This window comes from Azolla caroliniana, unplaced genomic scaffold, assembly GCF_043228905.1.
Source record: "Azolla caroliniana isolate FFs.n. ecotype wild unplaced genomic scaffold, voAzoCaro1.0.p SCAF_4, whole genome shotgun sequence".
Taxonomy (NCBI): domain Eukaryota; kingdom Viridiplantae; phylum Streptophyta; class Polypodiopsida; order Salviniales; family Salviniaceae; genus Azolla; species Azolla caroliniana.
Genome location: NW_028230439.1, coordinates 22,945,859 through 22,961,441, shown reverse-complemented (window position 1 = coordinate 22,961,441; position 15,583 = coordinate 22,945,859). Strand labels below are relative to the sequence as shown.

The 15,583-nt window shown below is 39.5% G+C and overlaps 1 protein-coding gene across 1 annotated transcript; it reads left to right on the top strand.

The window, feature by feature from the left end:
• The first annotated feature begins 772 nt into the window (after positions 1–772).
• Positions 773–3,351, top strand: LOC147865479 (uncharacterized). The gene is made up of 3 exons (XM_087318303.1): positions 773–954; positions 1,427–1,618; positions 2,742–3,351. The coding sequence occupies exons 1-3, from the start codon at positions 802–804 to the stop codon at positions 2,877–2,879; spliced, it is 483 nt and encodes a 160-aa protein (XP_087174429.1). The 5' UTR covers positions 773–801; the 3' UTR covers positions 2,880–3,351.
• The last annotated feature ends 12,232 nt before the right edge of the window (positions 3,352–15,583 follow it).

The following is a 15,583-nucleotide window of genomic DNA, read 5'->3' as shown; positions in this document are numbered from 1 at the left end:
CCCACCAACCCTCCCTCCCTCCCCCCAAAACAAATGATTGGTTGTGCTCCATCAAAAGCCACGATGAGAACACAAACACGTAGCGATTGTGTCCAGTCTACCAATGGTGGAGGCCTTACTAGTCGTTCGGTGTTTGATGGGGGGGGGGGGTGGAGCCGCGAAAGGAGGGGCACTGGGAAACCGAGGCCACGAATTGGTATATGGATCTAGAGCAAAGAAATGTGTGGGAATTGAGGTGGTGATGATTATGATGATGATGATCTGTATGTGTATGAGTATGTGTAAATGTGTATGTGTATGGATGGGGTGATGGTCATATATGTACATATAGCACACATACAAAAAAGGTAAGAAAAATGCTCATGCCACCATCCAGCATCACATCCTCTCTCTAGCCCATATATCTCTATGATCTATCTATGCGTCCCTCTCTCTCTCTCTCTCCTCCCCTGACACAGAATTTAGGTCATTTTTGTAGTAAACAAATCAACATTTGCTCCCTCTCTCTTTCTCTCTCCTCCCCTGACACGGAATTGAGGTCATTTTTGTAATAAACAAGTCATCATTTGTTCTCTCTGTCTCTCTGTCTCTCTCTCCTCCCCCCATAGTTACCTCCCTCTTTGTATACATATAAATAACACTCCTTCCTCCTCCCTCTTCCTCCTCCTTGTCACATGCAAATTGATCCATCAACTAATCTCTTGATTTGGGTCCTGTTTTGTTCAGATTAAGATTAAATTGATCATCAGGGAGCTTGGTGTGATTGGAGAACATTAAAATATAGACTAATCAATTTGGGTGATGAAGGAATCTTTGAAGATGCTGATCCGGAGGCGGGCGCACTCCGCCACCGATTCCGATCCTCTCTTCCGAGCTTTCTTACCGCTCATGAGCTCCTGCTCCAGACCTTCGACTGGTGGTGTCAAGGACAGCCTCATTTTACCTCCTAGGAAGGTAAAATTGAGCTGATTTTTTGCTTAATTAAGTTAAGAGCCTTGTTAGAGATTGGATCGAAATTGCAAGATTTAATTTATAGTAATTATTTTTTTGGGCGGAGATTTGATGATGGATTGAACCAAAAAAAACAGAGGGTTTTTTTGCCCCCCCCCACCCCCCCTTTTTCAAAAAAGATTTGCCTAGAAATAATCCCCTGTGCTTTATAATCATTCATATTGGAGCATATCATTGAATCCATTATTTTATTAAATTTTTGGGGCAATGTTAAAATTTGGATGGAATAGAATGAATTGAGCCCAAATTTTAAACAAATTCAGCCATTGAAATAAAAATCTAATGGAAAAGGGATCAAAACTCCATATTGCTTGATTTTTGGGTTTTTTATGTTTCTTCTTTTTCTGAGGGGGGTTTGCTACTTACAAATTTAACTCATTAATTAACTATGGATAGAAATGGGAATTGGTGATAGGCGAACACAGTATTAGATCATCAGCATGAGGAGGAAGGAATACCAGTACCTCCACCAAATGCAGAGGAAGAAGAAACAGATCATCAGATAAATTTAGTAGAAGTTGTGAGTAGTATGCAACAACACCCACCTGAACCTTTGGAAATTGATGAGCCCATAAGATGTCCTCCCCCTGAACCTAGCATCATCCAGGTAAAATCTACATCCCTCTCTCTCTCAATTCTATCTAATTTGCACACAAATTCATTCAATTATTCGTGATCTAGATTATGCATAACAACCTTTACTCAGTTTGGATTACATTCCATACTTATATTCTACATATTGTCATTTTTCTCTTTGATTGAACATTCTTGTAATGCTTCATTCCACACATGGATCTATGTATTTCCAACATTCAATACTACATGTCTGCGCACGTTTTCACACTTGTCCGATCTTTCGTAGACGATAACACCAACGTCTTCTTTACATTGAACTCTAGATCACATCTCCCGACACTAGTTGGATTTTGTCCATACATTGTGGTATTATGCGTCTCTTCGGAGGCACGCACTGTCATGGTGGGGATTTCAATATATCTAGCCATTGTCCACTAGTTGGATTTTGTCCATACATTGTGGTATTATGTGTCTCTTTAGGAGGCACCATAGTGATGGTGATGAGTTCAATATATCTAACCATTGTTCAGGTATGGGAAGGATCATTGCCATGAGAAGCTCATAATGTTTACACACACTAGGGGCAAAATGCAAAATGGAAACTAAGTATCAAATCCCACATGAAGATAATTTGTACAACTTAAGCCATGGGATTAGAAATTAGAAAAACTAAAAGACTTGGTATTCTTTCGGCCATATGCGAAGCGACTTAACTGATGGGAAACATTTCTACAAACATGACACTTGTGAAAGATGTCTACGAATTTAAAGAGTGGGGGAAATGGTTTAAACGTTTTGTAACCTAGGTATCCCGATGGCCTCATTTCCCTTGGCATGTAGAAACTTGTGTGGAGTTAGAACACACTAGGGAAGTGGGCTACTCCTTTCCATCTTTGAAAACTATCTAAATATTTTTGGTCACCTTCAAAAAAACACGAGGGGATGTAGCCCATGTGCAAAATGTCTAACTCCTTACATAAGTATTTCATCTTTCCTAAATGTATTGCTCTTGTGGTATTATAGGTACATATGATTTGTAAAAGTGACACATGTATTCCTTCTTTTTTGAATATAATTTCTTTCGAAACTTCAAGGATACATATTAATGATCAAGTATTGACAATGATTATTGCTTCATTATGGTTCATGTACAGGATAATCGAGCATTGCGTGGACAGAGGAGGTTGAGTACGGAACGAAGTGGACAATTAAGGTTTTTGTCAGAAAATGAAGTTGAAAGTCTTCATGAAACAAGTAAACATGCAATAGGAGATCCTATAGTTCTCGTTTAATTCTATTCTAGTAAACATGTTAGTGATTCTTAATCGACCATGAATTTAGTGGAATAGTTGTATGAAAACTTGAAAATTCTATCCATCGTACACTAGGAGATGAGAATGTGTGAAGGAAGGTTGCATGAACATGGTTGACCTTTTTAAAACGAGAGTTGTATAATCACATCCAATGTGTGCAAGATGTCCTCTTGGTCCGACCATGGATTGTTATCTTAGATTCAATGTAAGTCTCACTTCGTGTCTTACTGACTTCTTCGAAAGCAAAGCATAACATGTATAATGTGATGACCTCAATATAAATAAATGATAACTAGTAAATTGACCATGTCAAGATTATCACTAATGTAATCCCTAATTGGTAAACATCATACTAAAAAGAGTGACTTATAGTGGGATATTATTTTAGACTACAAATGTAGCTGGTTGAGTAATGAGATAAGTCTCTAATATACATGGATTGTGATCATGTTGTTCATGTCAATGAAGTGACAATATTCTAGTTGTTTTATCAAATTTGTGTGGCATCGTGATTATGTTGGTGCTCATGTCCAATGATAATAGAGTTGTTTTATCGAATTGGGGGGGGGGGGAATGTTTGGGAAGAACCGTGTGGTATGAAGTCACAAAGAATAAATATGAGGTATCGCAAGTCTATGGAAGCATGAGAAGGTGGTACCATTTCAATGGTTGGGCTACCAACTACCAATATGTTTTTGTTGTTGGGCCCTATCCAAGTTAGTAAATTTAACCTATCACGTGCTATAGCAAGAGAAAAAGGTTCATCATTTATTGATCGAGTAAAACTGGCATTACCTAAATTTTTAGCTATAGGAACAAAGAGATGTAAAATTGTCATTACCTATATTTTTAAGGACATGAACAAAGAGATGTAAAATTATCATTACTTAGATTTTAGGGATATGAGCATAGGATATAAATTTGTCACTACCCTTTCTTGTTGACATTACCTTTAAGGCAATGGTATCATATTATCTACCCTGTGTTGTGGAAAGTGATTTGTAATACCATCTTTTGAAGACTCAAGAAACAAATTAATTATTATATTTTCTACCCTTGTCTTCTTAGCATTACCTTTTAAAGCCAATGGTACTATCTTTTCAACTTTTCAGGAGGCAAGTGGAGAGTTTGGTTTGAAAAGCCTGAGCGCATGTTCTCAAACTTAATTTGTAAAGTGACCTCTTTAGGATTAAAGTGGGAAGTGATGTGTAAAATCCAAAGTTCGTGTTTAGAACTTAGATATGGGCATTTTCAATGTTGAGTCCTTGCTTAACACATGAACCCAATACTTATGACATTTTCTAAGTTTGCACACAACAAGTTTTAACACAACCATCATCATTTTCTTATATTTAACTACTTGGATTTTCGTAAGGTAGAAAAGAAAATACCTTCTTAAAGGCAATGCTTTCACATTGTGCTTTAACATGTAATAATTTGACGGTTAGCATGGATGAGTAAATCAAAGGCAATGCTTTTAATTGTGTTTTAACATGAAATATCCTTTATCCTTGTTTCCAAGCATATTGTCCCATGCTTTAGTATGTACATATAATAAATCATGCGATTATCACCAAGGAAAAAAATATCTTCAATTACCATAGTTGTTATCATCCTCAAATAATATGTTTGACAGGTTCTCATTTGAGTCACCTTACCATGTTTCAACATTTTGTTAGTGGTCATTCACAACTACACAAGAAATGTAAAGAAAGAACGATGTTAATATAGTTGTTGGGCTGCAATGATCAATAGAACTACCTCATGCCATATTGCTATCTTCACACCTAGCTTATGTGAGTGAGTATGAAGAAGCGTACTTAAGCCTCTCTAAGAGCCAAGGCTCATGGGGGTAGTAAAAGGCGGATGTACAAGTTTTGACATTTTTATCTTGTTTTTGAGCTCAACATTGAGGGTTAATATTTGCAATGTGATATTACAATATTGACATTGCTTATGTGAGTGAGTGAATATGAAGAAGTGTACTTAAGCCTCTCTAAGAGCCAAGGCTCATGGGGTAGTCGTATGCGGTTGTATAAGTTTTGACATTTTTCTCTTGTTTTGAGCTCAACATTGAGGGTTAATATTTGCAATCTGATATTACAACATTGACATTTTAGCATCTTGTCACTTCATTCTTAGTGTCTCTAGTAATCTATCCTCAATGATCACATACTTAATGGGATCACCCCAGAACTCCAATAGATATTTTACTCCCCATCCTTTAAACCATTTCATGATGTCAAACACCCAAACACATGAGAGGATTTTGCTCTTATTATTATTTGGTACTTTGCATCCTCTTTCCAAGCTTGTTTTGTCAATTTGTGACCCCGAGCATATTCTTGTATACCCTTTGCATGGCTAGTACACTTGAGGACTATATGGGTATAAGGTTCAATACTCACGTCGAAACATATGTTTAAAAGAAATTTGCATAAATATAAAGCCACAAGAGTTCCTGACAAGATTCACCAATGATAAAGCTTCCTTACATTCTACTTCCATATAAAGCCACAACGGTTTCTTACAAGCTAAATCACCAATTGCAACATACTCCACTTCTATTGTTGGTGCTTCCAATTATGATATATTATAAACCCATTGATGGTCAACACCCTACTCACCTCTAGGCATGCTACTATTGCCAATACAACTCTCTTCTCAATTTGAAAAATATAAGATGAAGAAAAATCCATGTATGTCAATGTTTATGGAGTGCTAAAGGCATAGATAACAATGACATTGGTTCCATTTAATATGGCCCGAAACGTGTAATTACAACACAAGGTTGGCATTATGATGTGTATAATAGCTAATTGTTGAAACTATGGCTATTAGCTTTGGAGCTCGACCTTGTATTGCACCATGAAGGTATATCGTTCTTTCACTTCTTCTAGATCTCCTCTTCTTCTTAGGTGGTCTTCATGGGCTCCATCATCACCAAGCTCGTTACATGTGGTAAGCTTCAAAGAACTCACACACCGGTCACGGAAGGGGAGCACAACGTGGCCAAGAACCCTACTTCAACTCGAAGGTTGTTGCCATTGAACGTAGGTGAGGTCTCCAAAGCCCACTTCACTCGTACCTTCACCGGATCCCACCGCCTCTTTTTTTAGCTTAGCAACTAACTTGTAATCATCTCCCATTTTCTATTTTGGTTAACTATTTTCCTAGTAAAAGCCATCAAAATTGTGGTGCCCATTATTTTGGTAAAGCCAACTTCGCATATGTAACAAAACTCATTGTCTAATAGTATGTTTTAGCATTACCACTTCGTGTTATCCTTTCACGGATTCTCCTTTGTTGAATGGAGAGCCTTTGTGCATTCCTTTCTTGGATTCATTTTATGGATTGGCCTTTGTGTAATGGAGTGCTCATGGATTCAAAGTTGTGTAATGGATGGGCACCCGTGGATTGAAATGACTCATGTAGTGAAGGGGCACTCTTGTAGTGAATGTACACTTGTGGATTAAACTCTTCTTTGTGCTTTCGCCTCTTCCATGCGAAAGCACTCTTTCATGTTAGGAACCCCCCTCCATGGTTCTTGCTTGCCACTTTGTTTAGGAGACGCTCACAACCCGAATTGTGATTACTTCCACAACCCAATGTCTACGATAACATCTTAATTCGATTCAACCATTGACACTTAGATGCAAGACAATTTGGCTGAAATAGACTTCATTCCAACAATATCATTAGGTTATCAAATTAATACAAGTTAACCCTCTTAAAATAGGACGGAATAATGACACAAGATTATTTTAATGCAAAATGGAAATCATGTTTGGGAGGGTCAAGCTCACAAATGACTATTGTATTGCCTTTTTGCCATCTTGTCTTTCCATGCACTCATACCTCTCTTCATGTACACCTTCACTTCCGCCTCTCATGCTCCTTGGGCCAAAACCAAGTTGCCTCCTAAGGAAAATCTTTTCACCCTTGAAAACTGTATTAGTTATTAAAAATGAAAGAGGAAGTAGAAGGGTAGATGAAGGACAAAAATGGAGAAGTAAAGGAAGAAGAAGCTCCAAGAGAGAAAGCCAAAACCTAAAAATCCTAAAAATTGACAACACCCCTTTGTCTCTTCCCCTCCCTTTTTATAGTGAGAGAGAGGCAAGTCACCTACAATAATAAAATTATGGCCACTTATGCCATTTTCCATGGTATAAAAAAGGCAAATTCTTTCCTTGCATGTGCTTTGTAGGATAAAAGTGTACAAGAAGGAGGCATAACTCAATTGGTGAGGGTTTATGCTAGGAATGAGAGGCCAAGCGTTTTGAGTCCTACTTCTACTATAAGAGATTAAACAAACATGGATGGGATAACAAGATAAATCTAAATGGATGGACATGGAAATTAGCATTTGAGGAAAATAAGTGAAGGTGAAGGTCCATGCAAAGAGAAGAAATATTATTTTTATTTCCATGAGAAGCTCTAAAGAAGATCTATAAAAGGGAGGGGAGAGCTCTTTCCTAAATTTTTTTTCTATTCTCTCTTCTCCCATCTAATCATGTGTTTAGTTTATATGTCTTTTTTTTTCATTAAGTCAAAGATGTTGTAGTGGTCTTTAATTGATTATCTAAAACGTTTACATATGTGCATGAGGTCAATACCTCGTTTGACATATTAATAATATGTGATGAGTGTCGTATGCGTACGAGGTTAATACCTCAATTACGTATTACGTTCACGAACATATGTTACGTTTGCATATGAGTTTAATACCTTGATTTGTTGTAAACGATATGCGGTTGGTCTCGTATGCGTAAGAGGTCAATACCTCAATTGCGTATTACGATGATCTCTTATTTGTGGATGTTTCGTGTGCGTAGAGGTATATACCTCGATTACGTATCTCGATCACATCATTTGTGGCTATTTAATATAACGATATGTTTAATATAGGCATATGTGGTCACATATATACGTATTTGATCGTATATATGTGATAAGTAAACATATGTGTATATTCGTTATTACGTGATTATATCGAAAGTTGTCCTTGTCGGGAAAAGGATGTTGGTGGCCGTCCTCACATTTTTGTGAGAATGGCGTTGTCACCATCCCTTTTTCAACAATTTTTTATTGTTGATAACCCCGTTGATGACCTCGATTTCGTTACGTAAAGAAACGCCAATAGCCATAATGATGTTGAGTACGTAGGGTTTGACCCACTTCAAGTGAGGTCGCTCCAATGACGCATGTATCCAACATCCCTCCCTCGTTACATGGATACGATGCCACCATGAGCTCGTTCTTACGAGAGGCATTCGTAATGACGTGACCATGTGATGGCCCACGTGAGCCTACTACGAAACGAGGGCTCATTTGGCTTGACCATTAGGTTGCACTTTGGCGTATGCCATCGTAATTACGAGACTTGAGGTTAGGTAACGTACCAACATAGTTTTGGTAAATGAGGGCGAAATAAGGACCCTTGACATATATGTTCTTTTAAAAAAAAACATATATGATCAATTGCCTCGCATATCTCTTATACACATCAAACATTAAGCATTCGAGAAGAGCAACTTACTTGGTTGGCTCAAGTGTTTAATGTATTTGTTCTCGAGGTCTCGAGTTCAAATATGACCAAGACCATACAACATCCTTGATACATATGACTATAACACATGTTTAGACTTAAGGTCTAAGTGCACCTCAGGGTCCTCGTAATAGGACTTAAAGAGCCGAAACCACATATGTGGGCACCGAAACATAGTTTATTGTTAACATTTTTTTCGTGTATAAACTATTCATGACGCGAACATACATGGTTGAGCCTCGGGGAGCCACCATGAAAAAATCGATATAGAGATCAGGGAAAGACATTTATTTGTCACCCCCATGGTTTTTAAAACACCTTTGTATTACCATAGTAACCTGATCTTGAACCTCATCTCATACGTCTAGAGGGGTATTGACGTGAGATCATGATATCGATTAATGTTTGCCCATGATATGTTTACATCACGACATGATGTTATGACTATCTCTCTGACCTTATCCTATTTCTTTTCCAGAAATAATCTTTAATGGCTCAAATTAACGACCCGATGTCATCCGCTCAAGCGGAAGGAACTCAAGGGAATCCTCCTGGACAAATGTCCACTAAGATGTATTTGGCACAAATAACCCAATACCTTAGTTTCACCGCTCAACAGATGACCGAACTTCGACAATCTCAAAGTGCTCTCGAGGCACGTGTCATTAGTCTACAACGTGAGACTAATAGACCTGATGAGCGACAAGGTGAACCATCATTTGTCGTTAAGCCATTTACGGGAGACAAAAAGGAAAGAACCGAAGAAGCAATCTGCACATGGCTGGGACGATCATGGGAGTCTCATTTTGAGCTCTATCCCACGCCAGATAGTACGAAGATTGCATATGTCCGCTGAGAACTCGGGGGTAAGGCCGCCGCCTGGTGGCGTGGGCTCCGTACTATGGGGAAATTGCCCGATACCTGGACAGATTTTGTCACGGTTTTTAAGGGCCAATTTCTGCAACCTCCCTCTCGAACCGAGGCAACACAAGCTTTAATGAACCTCTCTAGCAGGAAATTTTCCTCGCTAGAAGACTATGTTCACCATGCTAGAACCCAAATCCAAAAATCGGGTCTAGAAGGGGACAATTGGTTGATAGCTTGTTTTGTCAATGGCATCCCCAATTCGGACTATCACTGGATAGTGCATGATAAGGATCCAAAATCCTTCGAAGAGGCCGTTGAAATAGTTCTTCGCTATCAACGCACTTCGAAGAAGGACCATAACAAACCCAACGAAGTGCCTGGGACTAAGCAGTCGCAATTTGTTGGGAAACGCAAGACACCCAACGAATTCCTAGATCGCGATTGTAAGCGACAACATCCTTTTTGGGTATTCTGCAAAAAGAAGGGTCATACAAAAGATCAATGTCAAAAGCTCCAACGGAAAGAGCACGCCAACAAAGCTAAAGCTGCAGACCATAAAGGTCAGATTCCTAATGTCCTTCAGGTCTATACACATCATTTAAGTAATTGTCAATGTTCTTTCCCTCACTATGTATTGGGTCCCAATGATTTACTACGTGCAAACGGGTATATCAATGGATCTCCCGTACAATTTTTATTTGATTCGGGAAGCTCACACAATTTTGTGAATGATCGTTTGGTTCAGATATGGGGAATCCAACCCACCGTAAGTGATCACACCTACACGGTGCACTTGGCTGATGGAAGAGTACAATACATCAACGGGGCGATTCATTCATTAAGAATTTCTATTGATACTTATATAGAGGAAGTAGACTTCCATGTAATGAATCTTTGTACCACCGATGTAATACTGGGTTATCCCTGGTTTTATAATAAAAACTCTTCTTTATTTATTGATTGGGTTCGTCATTCCATTTCTTTTGTACTAAACGATTGTATGCATTTTATTCAATGTGTAAAAAAACAATCCCTCTCGATTGTTTCCTCGTGTCCATCAATATCCGAGTTGTCTTGTTGTACATTATTTTATTGTGTACTTGATCCGGACATTCACATTTACAATATCGATAATGTCCCGGTTTAATTAACATATTTTGAACAACAACAACTTGATGAAATCTTAAATGATTTTCATGATGTTTTTCCAAGTGAACTACCTGATGGGTTACCTCCTAAACGTAATATAGACCATCGTATAGATATTGTACCTAGTGTTGCACCAATAAGTATACCTCCGTATCGCTTAAGTTGATCCGAAGAAGATGAGGTATCTAAGCAACTCAAGGACTATTTACGAATGGGTTATATACGTTATAGAAATCTCCATGGGGTGCACCAGTTCTCTTGGTTAAAAAGAAAGAGGGCACATGGCGTATGTGTATTAATTACCGACGCTTGAATAAAGTGACGATCAAGAATTCGTACCCATTGCCCCGGGCTGATGATCTAATTGACCGTCTCTAAGGAGCTCAGTATTTTATGAAACTTGATCTCCGTACTGGCTACCATCAAATACGAATAAGTGAGGACGATGTTCCTAAAACGACATTTCGTACGCGCTATGGCCATTATGAGTTTTTGGTTATGCCTTTTGGTTTGACCAATGCTCCGGCTACTTTTCAACAAGAAATGAATGACATTTTCCGAGAACAACTTGGAAAATTTGTCGTTATTTTCTTGGATGATATTTTAGTTTATAGCCGTACATTACAAGAACATGCTAGACATGTCCGCTTTGTTTTACAAACATTGCGTGACAAACAGTTTTATGCAAAGATCTCAAAATGTGAGTTCTTCAAGAAATCAATTACTTATCTAGGACATCTCATAACCGAACGAGGAGTTGAAATTGATCCTTCTCGCATTGAGAAAATCAAGCTTTGGCCCACTCTTCGGAATATTCGAGAAGTTCGATCATTCCTTGGTTTTGTCGGGTTTTTGCGAAAGTCTCTTCGTAATTACTCCCAATTGACGACACCGTTTACTGATCTTTTAAAAGGTCAAACGCGTAAGTCTACAAAACCTATTGTGTGGAATGCTACACTAGACCTCGCCTTTAAGGAACTCAAGGACCTGGTTTGCAAGGCTCCTTCACTTCTTTTACCTGATCCTTCAAAACCTTTTGAGGTTGAAACCGATGCAAGCGATTATGCTATAGGTGCTATCTTGTATCAAGATGGTAAACCAATAGCATTCGAGAGTAAGAAACTTGATTCTACTCAATGTCGGTATACCGTTCAAGAAAAGGAATTATTTGCAGTTATACATGCGCTCAAAACATGGCGCCATTATCTTTATGGAAATCGCTTTGTGGTAACTACGGACCACGAGTCCTTGAAATATTTTTTTGACCAACAAGACCTGAAAGGTCGTAAGGCACGATGGGCTGATCTCATCCAAGACTTTGATTTTTCCATACGATATCGTAAAGGTTCCATGAACACTGTCGCTGATGCACTAAGTCGCATCCGTGAAGTTAACATGCTTAGCTTCACTGAAATAACATCATATCTTTATGATCACCTTCGAGGAAAGTATCGTGATGACAGTTATTTTGCAAAATACTGGGCAAGAGTTGAGTCTGGAACAGACACCACCACATCCTCGAAGGAATACTTCCACATTGCTAACGGTTTGCTCTACCGTAATGGGAAGGTTTGTGTTCCAGATTTACCCGAGGTCAAAAAGAGGATTCTTTTTTAATGCCATGATGCACCCTCTGCAGGGCACCCTGGAATACATTGTACACTCGTTCTCATCTCCACTCAATTTTATTGGCCTAAGATGCGTCCTGACATACATAGCTATGTGACTAAATGTCACCAGTGTCAGGTTAACAAAGCCGAACGACTTAAAGCCGCAAGACTTTTACATCCCTTGGACATTCCCAATAATAAGTGGGAAAGTATATCCATGGATTTTATTGTTAGCCTTCCTCGCACCCAAAAAGGTCATGATGCCATCTGGGTTGTCGTTGATCGACTAACTAAAATGGCCAGATTTATTGCTACTAAAACCACGGTAACAGCTCCTGAATTGGCTTACCAATTCGTTGACGAATTGTTTCATTTTTATGGGTTACCGATGGATATTGTGAGTGATCGAGATCCAAAATTTACTAGTGACTTCTGGACGCAAGTCTTTAAGAAGTTAGAAACTACGTTGAGCATGAGCTCCACAGATCATCCTCAATCCGATGGAGAGACAGAACGAGTAAATCAAATTATTGAGGACATGCTTCGAGCATACGTTGGTGCAAAACCAACAAAATGGGAATGTTATCTCCCAATTTTGGAGTTTGCTTATAACAACTCCAAGCATACGTCGACGGGATATAGTCCTTTTATGTTGATGTATGGTTTTCAGCCACGAGACCCAATTGATGTTAATATACATCATGATGAGTTGCGAAGTACGCAAAATTTTCTTCGGGATATGCAAGATATGTTGCATATTGCACGAGATAATATAAAAAGAACTCAAGATAGAGCGCGTTTTTATGCCGATCATCATAGGCAACCTCGTGTATTCAACCCTGGACAGAAGGTATTTTTACGTGTACCTCACAATTCTAAGACATTGTCTACGGGTAAGTGCGCTAAGTTAGCCCCATGGTTTTGTGGACCTTTTACAGTCCTCAAACGCATTGGGTCATCAACCTATCGTCTCGCTCTTCCCGATGGTGTCGGAATTCATCCAGTCTTTCATGTGAGTCGTCTAAAAGAACTTCTAGGTTCTGGCGACAATACAGTTACAACTGAAACTCTGGTTACTTCTGAAGAATTATCTTCTAAACCACATGTACCAGAAAGAATTCTCGATGTTAAAACAAAAAAATTACGTACTAAAGAAATCCGAGAATTTAAAATAAAATGGATGGATAAATCAATAAAAGATGCCACATGGGAATGCGAAAATACTCTCAGAACTAATTTCCCTAACTTTCCATTGCAAGAGTGCAATGTTTTAAAGAGGGGGAGTATGTTACGGGCATGACCATTTAATATCCCGTGGTGAGAATTTACCATAGTATTCTATACACGTGGATAAGTGTGAGGGTTAAACGAGAGTGTAAAGAAGGGGAGGATTACTTTTAATCCTCGGGATTGAGACAACCCATTAGGTCAATTGTGAACTTGCCTGGGGGCCTTGGGTATCGCTATAAATAAGAGGCCTAGCTACCCTCATTTGATCATCTTTTGACTACATCGAGACTTTGCTCTTGTGGTGGGTCAACTCTTGTAGCGAGCGCGCCAGCACCAGGTACGACTCGACGCCACGGCGGTGGTATGGGACGCCGATCGAGGCTCGAGTCCGTCTCGATCCCTTCGCTCGGGGTGGTCGGGTGGATCGGCACCCTTCTTTCTCTTTCTCCTTTCTATCTATCATTTGTTTATCCTTATCTTAAGCTTACTTTAGTGCTTAGATATCTAATAATGTGAGTTCATCAAAAGGGGTTTAAATTAATCAGTGAGATACAAAAAATATATATATAAGGGTATTCATAAGGATTTGAAAATATATTTACATAAGGGTTTTATCAATTATGCTGGAAAAGAAATTACATAAGCCCATGAAATATTAGATATTTCAATGAGATAGTAAAGAATGTATTATGCAAACAATACTCAAATTTGGAATAGCATATATACATACATAAATACATACACATGCATGCATCCATATATACCTACATTCAAACATTACATCCATGAATATGTATATACGTACATTACACCCATTATACATGCATACTGACTAAACATAAATATATGTACAAATATATATATGACCATATGTAAATATGTACATACATGTACATACATGCATTACATATTACATACATATTAGAATCAGCCATATATATTGACATACATATATACATAATACATACATAAAAATTACATATTATATATATATATATATATGTATGTATACACATTTTTACAATTTATTAGGTAATGGCTCGCTGGCGCAACCATTGGTCGAGCTCAAGGTACTCGAACTGAAGTACGACAAGGTGTTGCTCCAGCCATGGTCACCAAGGTTCAATCCAATTGAAGAGTTACGGAAACTCAACAACCCTAGGGTGATCATCGCAACATTTCCTGGCCTCCCTCCCCATTTGTGCCATTTGCTCCCTCTTTTTGGCGAACAAATAGGGATGATATGTCCTCAAAAAGCGTCAATGGCAGACACAGTTGCGCAGGTGCCCAAGTTGCGCATCTTGGTGCCTTCCCTCCATGGACTTCCATCAAGGATTAGACTCTACTCTGAGGAGCTAGGTCTCACAGTGGTGAAAGTGGTTTATGAGGGACTCCCGGGGCAGTGTTTCATTTGCAAACAGACAGGACACCTAGCTAAGGCGTGTCCTCGCAAGACTGGAAAGGGAAGCTCAGGACCTTGACCCTCGGGCAAAGTCGGGACAACCAAGGGTGACGAGGCTCCTTGGCTACCCGTTAAGAAGAAAGGGAAACTTGGAGGCCTAGGTGCCTCCTCTTTCACCCTTTTTCATGACCACCCCTTCGAAAGAAGTCCCGCTACCTTGTCACCAGCAAGCGCGGACGAGCAACTCTTGAAATGGGTAAAGATCCTCTCCGGGAGTGCCGAGGCACCCGACCTACAGGTGAGAGCTACCAACAAATTTACACTTCTTCAAGGGTTAGGGGATGGCAACCCAGAAGCGTTGGCAGCAATGTTGTCCCCATGCGACTCCTCATGCCTTTCCCCACGAGAGCCTGAACTCGTGTTCTCTACCCCGATGGAGATGCAACCCCAACTTGTACCGTCCACCCCGGAAGAGAAGTTGGCAAAGGCCCCCCTTCCGCTAGAACGTGAATGTGGTAGTGGCCTCAGATTAGTGAAATCGTGGATCCGGACGGGCAAGCTCAAGGACAAAGGAAAGGGTAAGATAGGCAGACCAACACCTGGTTTGGCGACGACTCACTTAGATAGAGGGATGCAAGATGTGCCACCGCTTCAGAGCACAAATGTATCGCGGGATCTATTTGAAGCGGGTCGGGAACGACCAGCTAAGAATCCCACAGGGGATTTGCAGCTTGCTGTGGAGACCAAACCCCCCGAAACAGGTGTTAGTTTGGCCCATAACATGGGGATCGGCCCGAACATGGGCGTCAACATCACCGTTTTCGGATGAGGATCCTAATGTGGAATGTACAGGGCCTTGGTGGAGGCCGACAACACC